At 35.3% G+C, this 10,865-nt stretch overlaps 3 protein-coding genes across 3 annotated transcripts; 1 reads left to right on the top strand and 2 right to left on the bottom strand.

Moving 5' to 3' along the window:
• Positions 1–467: 467 nt before the first annotated feature.
• LOC104773401 (transcription factor WER-like) lies at positions 468–1,838 on the bottom strand. The gene is made up of 3 exons (XM_010498005.2): positions 1,528–1,838; positions 1,093–1,222; positions 468–965 (listed from the first exon to the last, which is right to left on the bottom strand). Exons 1-3 carry the CDS (start codon positions 1,664–1,666, stop codon positions 623–625), a joined length of 612 nt encoding a protein of 203 aa, XP_010496307.1. The 5' UTR covers positions 1,667–1,838; the 3' UTR covers positions 468–622.
• A 3,451-nt stretch (positions 1,839–5,289) lies between these two features.
• LOC104773402 (serine/threonine-protein kinase HT1) lies at positions 5,290–8,019 on the top strand. Its single transcript, XM_010498006.2, has 5 exons — positions 5,290–5,990; positions 6,544–6,665; positions 6,906–7,102; positions 7,206–7,515; positions 7,609–8,019. Exons 1-5 carry the CDS (start codon positions 5,594–5,596, stop codon positions 7,813–7,815), a joined length of 1,233 nt encoding a protein of 410 aa, XP_010496308.1. The 5' UTR covers positions 5,290–5,593; the 3' UTR covers positions 7,816–8,019.
• Positions 8,020–8,135: 116 nt separating this feature from the next.
• On the bottom strand, positions 8,136–10,630 carry LOC104773403 (peptidyl-prolyl cis-trans isomerase CYP38, chloroplastic). The gene is made up of 7 exons (XM_010498007.2): positions 10,248–10,630; positions 9,689–9,985; positions 9,351–9,550; positions 8,959–9,194; positions 8,732–8,874; positions 8,566–8,637; positions 8,136–8,497 (listed from the first exon to the last, which is right to left on the bottom strand). The coding sequence occupies exons 1-7, from the start codon at positions 10,380–10,382 to the stop codon at positions 8,270–8,272; spliced, it is 1,311 nt and encodes a 436-aa protein (XP_010496309.1). The 5' UTR covers positions 10,383–10,630; the 3' UTR covers positions 8,136–8,269.
• Between the last annotated feature and the right edge of the window lie 235 nt (positions 10,631–10,865).

Below are 10,865 nucleotides of genomic sequence, written 5' to 3' on the forward strand. Positions count from 1 at the left end.
TATATTTAATAATTAAAACAAAATGGTCTTTTGGTTTTATTTAAGTAAGAGAGATCGAATTGAAATCTTAGGTGACAAGAATTCTCTTCTTTCTTTCCCAAATTTGAAGCCTATTGCATGCAGTTTGAAAGTAAATCAATCATTGGGACGTACTAAACACTATCTGTAACAAATATGAAGACCTAGAAAACCTTTTTTCCGAACTTTTTTTTTAGTACGTGAACCGTATCATGGCAATTAACTATAATTAAACTAAACTAAGGGAACAAACTTGTCATGTACTACTACAAGATTTTTTTTAGAATTTTTAGGACAGTGTGAATGGTAATTAATTGTCACACATTTTAATTATTAGTTACAGAAAATATCATTATTATATTCGTACTGCCTAATATTAAAATCTGGATTCTGCGTTTATGACTCTGTCTGGCTTATTATTATTGCTCTGTCTCATTAACTTCCGAGTGTACATATCCTCTATTTTTGTTTTCTTCATTTCTTAATTATGACCACCAAAATTACAGTTAAACATTTTTCAAAAAAAAAATGACATAATGTAGAAAAGAGAAAATAATTAAAAAAAAAGTAGATAAAGGCAGCAAATAAAAAAAATAAAAAAACATTAATAACATTGTCCATCAATGAAATCCATCATGTAGGTGAGTGTGTTAGGCTCAAAAGCATCATCATGATGACCCCAAAGCGACGAACTCGATTGATGGAGAAGGCCAAGACCTGCGCTCATAAGCAATCTCTCATCCCCGAGAATGCTTTTATTATCAAATTTCACATTCAATAATCTTTCTTCGGATGCATCTGTCATATTCCCCAAATTGTTCATCTGATTGCTGATCGATTTGATTGTTTGATTTTTTGTTCCAATTTTTTTACTTAGATGTGTATTCCAATAGTTCTTCACTTGATTGTCCGTTCGACCTGGAACTCTTTTAGCTATCAAAGACCACCTGTACATATATTGATATATATATATATATACATCAAGTAGCTACTAGTTATATACAACTAATTGAAAGTGTGCGATATCTTTTTTTTTTTTTTTAAATAGAACGTATAATTTATATCGATCTTTACCTATTACCAAGCAACTTGTGGAGTCTAATGATAAGATCTTCTTCTTGGTCAGTGAAATGGCCCCTCTTCACGTTTGGACTAAGATAGTTCATCCATCTCAATCTACAGCTCTTTCCACATCTCTTCAAACCTATTCCATTATTCAAATGCTTTTTAAAATAAACGTCTAGAGCCTGTAAAAGTCTAAAGGCATCTCCATAAGTTATGATTTTTCCAATTATTCCCCCCAACTCAAAGGCAGCTAATTAACAATGAATCTATGTGATCATATATATATGTGACTAATTCTTAACTTAATTAAGCTCTTTTTGAAATGGGAAGTCAAAAGCTCAAAACTTCATCGTAGTTAAACCCATAGTTACAATTTTACCATCAAGAAAAATGGGGAGAGAGAGAGAGAGAGAGAGAGAGAGAGAGAGAGAGAGAGAGAGAGACCAGTCTTTTTGGCAATGCGGTTCCAGTGGCCTTTTCCCTGGGCTTTGACATAATCCATGAGGATTTTGTCCTCCTCAACTGTCCACAAACCTTTCTTATACTCATGGTTTCCTTCTTCCCCACTTATCTTTTTTCTCATTCTACTCGTTTCTTTCAGTGATGAGAAAGAGAGAGACAAAGAGGTTGGGGGGGAGGAGAGAAATTATATGATAGAGACTATCGAGAATAGCTCTTTATATATATACAAGAGTAGAGCTACTCAGCTACATCTATGGAGTGCCGCCAAAGCTAGCTCTTATAATAACATTGTCATTGATATATATGTTTACAAATTAATTTAATTGAGCTGCTTTTTTTTAATAGTTTTACGAACAACAATTCAAAGTTGAATTAATATTAAATTTAAAGTTGAACAATTCACATTCTTCACTTTTTTTTTTTTTAAGTTGGTTTTGATATTTCTTTTGACGTCTCTTTTTCCTATAGATAAACATTTTGTAGGCAAAATATAACGCAAATTCATATTTTCGTACAAAAATCCTAAATTTTTTTTTATCTGAGTATTTAACATTTAGTTCTTTTAATACAGCTGGAACGAATCTCCTTGGCAAAATAATATGGAACCGCGCATAAGATGGTCTAGAGGTACACAAAAGATCACGTGAGTATTAAAAAGATTCGCCTTCGATTACTAATTTGGCATCGAAGTTTCATGTGTCAGACCAAATATTTATCATATCTCAACTGAAAAGGTAAGTGGCATGAAAATTAGTGACATGGTTACGATGAGATTTGATGTTTAACATACAGTATATGGTTTGACTATCTTGGGATTATAAAAAAAGATTATCGTTTGAAATTAAAATTATTTTTACAAAACTAAAGAATAGAACCTCCCTGTCTTGTCACTATATCTATGAAATTTTGTGCCATTCACGTATGCAACGTATACTTTGTAATTTTCTCCTCACACAGAATCTTATACTTGTAATCTCTCTTTTTTTCAAAGAAAAAAATTCCCATTTATTTAAAAAGATAAAGTAAACATAGATATTTTGCACAATTAAAACTTCGACAAGGAAAAGTTGTTCATTAACATTAGGAGTTGAGACGATAAAAGAGTAATAATTCTCTGTCACCATTAAATACTTGTAATAACTCCATGTTTTTTTCCTACACAAAATCGGTACGTATGATTTTATTTAATTATTATGGACAAGTAGTACGCGACTCCAAACCATATACTTATATACAATTTTTTATATAAAGATACATATTATAAGCCTATATTTTGGTGGTTAACGTTAAGCATACGTATCCGTAAGGGCTTATGTTGGTACATTTTTGAAGTGTTCTCTGTGCTTTTTCTATACGACGATACATAAAATAAAGAGAAAAATAAATGGAGCGCAGTTTAGTCCCCACAAATTCACAGCCACAATAAGGCCCAAACTCCTTACCCATGATATAACGGTTCCTTCGCGTGATTCCACAATAGACCCAATCAAAAGCCGAGATAACAAGAACAAAAAAGTAGTCCAAGACCAAGAGGTTCTGGAGCGGTCGTGGTTACGCTCATATCTTTTCTGGTTAGTTTCTTGGGACATAACCGCTGAGCATCTTTGTTCATGCGACGAGCCGACGAGAGCAATAATCGGGATAAAGTTCGAAAGTTGTATATGAACTCGTCGTGGAATAAGTCCCTACATTATTTAGAGCGATAATTGGGTTTCTGAAGTTAGAATAATTAGGTTTGCAAAGGTTATTTGATGGAAAAAGGTTGTAAAATATAGTATATGCATGGTGCATACTACAATTGTGCGCACTGCTGACTGCACAGTGCATATACTATTTTTCTCGGTTTTGGCCTTTTGGGTCACATGAACTGAAGTCGGTCAAAGATTTCACGTGCATGTCGATGCAAATCTGCAGCGACTTCTCCTTTTATCCGAAACAACAACTTTCAGGCTTAACTCAACTATGCCAATATATATCTTTTTTTTATATAAATATATGCCATTATATACATACAGTGATTTACTAAAATACGAACAAAGGGTTTTTTTAGTTTTTGTTCGGTCGTTTTCTTATCCTGCCACTACTTTACTTGTGACAGTCTAATCTTCTTCTTCTTTTTTTTTTTTTTTTTTAAATTTGCTTTTTCCCTGACGAAAAAGAGAATTAACATCAATTGTCATATTGCCTTTTGATATCTATCTTTTTAATTTTGTTAACAAAAAAATATTTATTATAGTTTGTGTAATAAATTGAAAAGTTTTATATATACTTTCATTCAGTTGTTATATATGGGGTGCACAGACCAACTTTCTATTAAACATACACTCTCGGACCATTGGTCTATCCATAACCAAATGGGCATGTCCATTTGGACACATACAATTTATGGTCATTTATGTGTCAAGACCCAAATACACCTACACCCAAATATGTCCAAACCAAATAGGACCATGACCAATTGGTCTGTCCATTGGTTGCAGATTGAAGCAAAATTCATAATCTCATAAACTCATAATTATAAAGCTAAAGGTTTATAAACTCATAATTATAAAGCTAAAGATTTATAAATTCATAATACACTCATAATACACTCATAATACACTTATAATACTCATAAATACACGAAGAAAGAGAGAAGCGGCGATAAAAAAAAAAAAAAAATCCCCCAAATAGTAAAAACCCTAATTTTTTAAGATTATTGGACAGCCCACATCTAAACTAGTTTAGATCATATATAAATGGGTTAAATTGGTTTTAGGCCCATTTGACTGTTTTAAATTTGGTAATAACTAAAACCAATCCAAATTAATTTGGACCGAACAGCCCATGGTTTTAGAGACAAATTGACATCTCTAGACATAAACCACCTTTTTTGTTTGTTTGTTCAAACTATATGCCGACTGAAAATATTATTAACTAAAATTTCCTATTGTGACATTCATAATTGGCATGAAGATGATGTCAGTACACTTTGGTTTTGGTCCAATAATACATTTTCCCATCATATCCTACTTTTTGACCTTGTTAATAGTACTCCCGGATTAGCATATATACTCTAGAAGTTCAAACACGACAAACAAAAAAATATAATCTACGCCGAGATTGTTGATTTGTAAGTTACTTAGCTTATATTTAAAAATGGTACCGATCTACTGAATTTGGGACCAAAATAACCAATAGTCGGATGAACATATATACCAATATAAACTAGGATAGCTACATAATTAAGTTTGAGGTTCTCACATATATGCATATATAGAAACTGACATTCGAAGAATATGTCCATATTTAATATTTAAATAAAAGAAGTAGTATAGAACTAAGCCAAATAAACTAATTAGAATGAAGAAAAAAATAATGTTGAAAATGACATATTAAACCCACAAAACGAAAAAGCTTAATGAAAAGGTAGCAAAGTGACCAGGAATCCCATGATTTCTCGAACTATAACATATCCACTCATTGTTTTAATAAACACATTATATTTGATGATACAATTTTTTTTTTATCAAATTGTTATGTTTTTCAAAATAGTGTTTTAAGTATATATTATTATTAACGTTAAAGCATTATTTTTTCCCATATATAATTTGTTATAATATTTGATAACAGTAGATCAAATAATTTTATTGGGTTTGGAACAAATTATTATCCAAAAGAGAGTTGGGAGAAGTGGAGCCGACACACGTCGACCCCTAGCCCCTTAAGGGACACCCCATGTGGTCACGTGTAAACGTTTGTTTGTCATAATAGAAAGTTTAAGTTTGAAGTATTCGGGAGAGAAGTCTCATCACATAGAAGATAGAAGCGAGAGTTAGCCTCTTCTTTAGTTGTTTGTTGCAATAAACACAAACACAACTTCCCCATTTTCTGCTTTTTTTGTTCAACCCTTACACACTCCAATCACAATTCTCAAACCATACATAAAACAATAAAAGTAATCTCAACCAAAGAAAAAAAAAAGAAGATGATGAAAACTCCAATTTAGTAAAGGGAAAAGAAAAACCATTTCAAATATATTGAAACGGTTTTGGTTTATCCAGAGGAAATGAAGGAGAAGGCGGAGAGTGGCGGGGGCGTAGGATACGTGAGAGCAGATCAGATAGATTTAAAGAGTCTAGACGAGCAACTGCAGAGACACTTAAGCAGAGCATGGACGATGGAGAAGAGGAAGAGTTTGAGTGATGGCGAAGACAACGTAAATAATACCCGACATAACCAGAACAGCTTCGGACATCGACAGCTTGTGTTTCAGAGACCGCTTCTTGGTGGTGGATATAGCAGCAACAACAACAACAACAACGACATAATTAGGTCGACGGAGGTTGGGAGGTCAAGAAGAGAGTGGGAGATTGATCCTTCTAAGCTTATCGTAAAAAGTGTGATTGCTCGAGGTACTTTTGGTACGGTTCACCGTGGAATCTACGATGGCCAAGATGTCGCCGGTACAAATCTCTCTTTCTCTCTCTCATCATTCATAACTTTTTTGTTTTCTGTATTTGTACAAATAGAGTGTGTTTTAGATATACACGTACGTAGAACGTACCCTTTTTGTCAAATAATTTAGGGAAGAATCGAAACTTACTTTCCGGAAAAAGAAGTAAAAAATTTTGAAATTTGTGGAAAACTATTTTTTTATATCTAGGTGTCTTAATAGGTGATCAGTAAATTAAACAAGCATGCATTAGCAGTGTAATGCGAAATGCCGGCTGATTTATATTCCGTGAATTAGTGATTAAAGTTAAGAAACTAACAAAAACATGTTTTTTTTTAATTAATATATATTCAGTTCTTAGTGTAATATTAACAAGTAACAACACAAATTTGACCTTATGTCAATCTGCAAAACTCAAAACTCAATCTACCTACTCGGCATTTAAAAAGATATTTCATATAAGTAATTTTTTCCTTCAAATATTTGGATGTACGTATTCAGTTAAACATTTTTTTTCCAATGTAACTCATGATTCATGTGTGAAAAATATTGTTATAAAACAGTGAAACTACTAGACTGGGGAGAAGAGGGGCACAGGTCAGACGCAGAGATAGCTTCGCTTAGAGCTGCTTTCACTCAAGAAGTAGCTGTTTGGCATAAGCTTGACCACCCCAATGTCACCAAGGTACACTAAATTCACTCTTACATATCGGTGTTGAACCGAAATCGATTTAAGCCGATTAACCAAAACATGATTGAGTTGTTGATATCCAAAAATACTCACATGTATGTATGGATAGAGTAGGTAGGTGTACGTTTATGTCTGTTTTTAATACAAACGTTACGTCTTTTTTGAGCATTAAATAAAAGATGTCATGTGTTTCTGGTGTATTCATTTTGTCTGGTGGATAAAACAAAAAAAAAGTTCATAGGAGCGGCGATGGGGACATCGGAGATGAGCATACAGACGGAAAACGGACACATGGGAATGCCGAGTAACGTATGCTGCGTCGTGGTTGAGTATTGCCCCGGCGGCGCACTCAAATCATTCCTCATCAAAACTCGCCGCCGCAAACTCGCCTTCAAAGTCGTTATCCAACTCTCCCTTGATCTTGCTCGCGGGTACATTACATATTGCATATCGGTTCATCAATTTCTTCCGGTATAACCCGGTTTATGTTTTTATTAACCTTTTGTCTTGGTGATTATTATATATGTAAATTAGGTTGAGTTACTTGCACACTCAAAAGATTGTGCATAGAGACGTGAAAACGGAGAACATGCTTTTGGACAAGTCACGCACCTTAAAAATTGCAGATTTCGGTGTGGCTCGCCTCGAGGCCTCCAACCCTAACGACATGACCGGTGAAACCGGAACCTTGGGCTACATGGCTCCCGAGGTGTTAAATGGGAGTCCCTACAACAGAAAGTGCGATGTGTATAGCTTCGGGATATGTCTATGGGAGATTTACTGTTGCGACATGCCTTATCCTGACCTCAGCTTCTCCGAAGTCACCTCCGCCGTCGTCCGCCAGGTTTTTCAAAATAACCTTTTTTCGTAGTTATTTATGAAAATGATTACGTAAAAGAGTATATATATATAGACATTTATGTTTTTGAATAACTAGAATCTGAGACCGGAGATACCTAGATGTTGCCCAAGCTCGTTGGCCAACGTGATGAAGAGGTGTTGGGATGCGAATCCGGATAAGCGGCCAGAGATGGACGAAGTGGTGGCAATGTTGGAGGCTATTGATACTTCTAAAGGCGGAGGAATGATACCTCCTGACCAGCAACAAGGCTGTTTCTGTTTCCGCCGACACCGAGGCCCATGAAGTATAAACTACGTTTCCATTATTATTAGTATCATCATCAACTCTTACTATTTTGGAAGTAGAGAGATTATTATTATTTATGAAAATTTGATTGTGGGGGTTATTAAAAATGTTTTATTTAGTTGGTGTTTGATTCATAGGATGAATGTCGTGTACCTATTTCAAACGATCATCGTTATTACACACAAAACCTAATTCTTGCTCTTTGCTTGTTTTATAGTTTGTCAATGTTTTATTGGTTAACAATGCATTAAACCTGATCATAGATTATAAAGCATTAACTATTAAAGGGATTACATCAATTATTTTTTCTTGAAAAGAAAAAAAAAAAGATATAAATTCAGACTTTTCTTCATAGGAAAAAGTTATGCACCTTTAAATTCCTCTCACAAAATTAAAATAAACAGAGTACATTATACATGAACCGAGCAAAGGGGAAAGAGAAGAGGAGTAGTTAACCGGAGATTTTGTAACTGGGATTAGCGAGATTCTCTAAACCGGAGACAACTTGAATGGATTCAATAACATCACCGACTTTAAGATCAGCTAGAAAGTCTTCGTTAGCAGTAACGTAACCAAAGACTGCGTAACGACCATCCAAGATGTTGGAATTGCTTGGTGTCAGCTCACTCTCTTTAAGCAGCCAAAACACTTGGCTTGATCCTGAGTCATTCTCAAACTCCTGTTTGTATGTATGTGTAAGTACACCAACTTAATAAACTATGGAAAAGAAGAAGAAGAAGAACTCACTTCTCTTGCCATAGCCATTGTCCCAAATGCGTTGAAAGGAAGCATAACCTGAGCCTTGTAGAGACCCAGCTCCTGTTCACCAACACCAATAACCAAACAAACAGCTTAAAATCGATGTTAATAACTATAATAAGTGACTGACAAGGAGAGGTTTTAGGAGGTTTACTTCAAGAGTTGAGCCGTAGAAAGGCGTTTTCTTTCCAGTCACCATAATCTCAAGAGGAACTGTCCGCGTTTTCTCTGTGCTTGGATCAATAAATCCTTCTGCAGGACCTTCTGGATCTCCGGTTTGTACCACAAACCCATCAGCTGAAACCAAAAAAAACACACATTAAGTTTCTAATCCCATATATGAAGTAAGGCAAAAGTGAAACTGAGAGTAGTCTTAATTACATCTCTGGATCTCCATGCCATCATAGAAATGGCGCTCTACCAAGTCCACAAAGTTGCCGGCGGTAACAGGGGCGTTATAACCATCAAGAACAACGCGGAAGACACATTCCTCAAGGTTGGGATTGTCCTTGATCTTGACCTTCATGTCCACACTGGCTCTTCCCTTGAGAAGAGGCATGTTCCGATACTCTTCTGGCACTTCATATGGGAAGCCATCAACCATATCCTCTTCTATTCTGCGAATGCCCCACACGAAGATCTCAGCTGCAGTCATCAATCACAAAATGAGCATAACCCATCTCACTTTCCGTTATAGAATTATGTTTCTTTTATCCCTCATCCCTCAGTTATACATACCCCTAAAGTTACTTTAAAGTTTAAAAAACACTCACCCGCCAACATATTTGAGAATCTCTTTCTGTTTTGGAGCAACCGCATCTCTTTTACGATCTTCCACAATCTTTAGCATATCTTGCATACCAGCTTCCAACTTTTCGATCATCTCATTGCCATGATCCTTCTTCGATTCAGCAAAACCTGCCACTATCATAGTTTTCCCTTGCTGCAACGATCGACTTGCCTGCCTCACATTCTACAGTAGGCAAGCACAAGAACCAACAACTGAAATGCTCAGATTCCTTTAATAAAAACAGAACAAGAAACCTGCAAATTCAACTGATCGATCATTGAAAACACTAAGAAGTACTTATGTGTACTCTTAACTCCCTACCCGTTCAACAGAATCGAGAGCTTTAACACCAGCAATCTTGAGGCTATCAGTGATATCCTCAAGAGGCTTCTGAACTTCTCTGATGGCTTTGTTGTCAATAGGCAATGCATATCGTAACAAAGCCCCTGGATCTTTGATCGGAGGACCAGAGATCAACACTGAGACATCTGGGATCGCTGGATTCGCCGCCACAGCGTAAGCATCGGGAGGCGAAGAAATCGAAGGAACTGCAGCTATTAGACCAACTGATAAAGCTAACGAAAGAGCACACTCTTTCAATGATGAGAATGCTCCTCTCTGCATCCAAAGAAACCCATTCAGTTTCAGATGCCGTGAGCCATAAGTTTTAGCGCTAGTTTTCGACAACAACAATCTCGCAGCATTGTGATGTAGTAAGACTGTAAGAGGTATTAATTCCAATCTCTCAAAGAAAATATAAGTTTCACACAGTAAAAAAAATCGACTTAAAAAATCACCTAATCACATTGTGCATTGGTGAGTGTTTTTTTTTTTTTATAAGAAATTGATAACAGAGAGAAGGGAATCAGAAAGACCTAACCTGCTTGTTGTTGCCGGAAGAAGAACAGCGAACTTGGAGGGTTTTTTTAGAGCAGGAAAAATCGAATCTTTTTCGGGGAAAGCTGGAGGAATTGACGAAACTAAATGTGGGAACAGAAGCAAACGACGCCGCCATTGGAGAAGCACAAAAATTGACAAAGGGTATGCGTGATGAAGTAAGAGAGATGATGATACTATTTCAGAGAGAAATTGACATTGGATTAGGGAGTGCTTCTGTTCTGTCCGAAACGAACATAGAGAGAGAGAGAGAAAGTGAAAAGTATTACTACTAGTATTATTTGTCTGTATCGGGGAATATTTTTTTTCAATTGGATGATGAGAGGATTGAGGAAGAAGAAGAAGAGGATAAGAGGGGTTTTTGTTTTTGTGATTCTCTCACTCTCTGGATAAGATATAATTCCACATTATTATTTTAATATTTTCTATCTAATATGGGCCGTTAATTGAACCTTGTTTGCCTGATCTGTTCAATTATATGGGCCTGTTTTGACATAACAATTTTTTTTAACATATCGTAGCATACTTAACGAAAAAAAAACTAAAAGCAACAGATACATGAAAACATGTCAAAAAAAAAAAAAAAAAAAAAAAAAAAGAA

This window comes from Camelina sativa, unplaced genomic scaffold (assembly GCF_000633955.1).
Source record: "Camelina sativa cultivar DH55 unplaced genomic scaffold, Cs unpScaffold00532, whole genome shotgun sequence".
Classification (NCBI taxonomy): domain Eukaryota; kingdom Viridiplantae; phylum Streptophyta; class Magnoliopsida; order Brassicales; family Brassicaceae; genus Camelina; species Camelina sativa.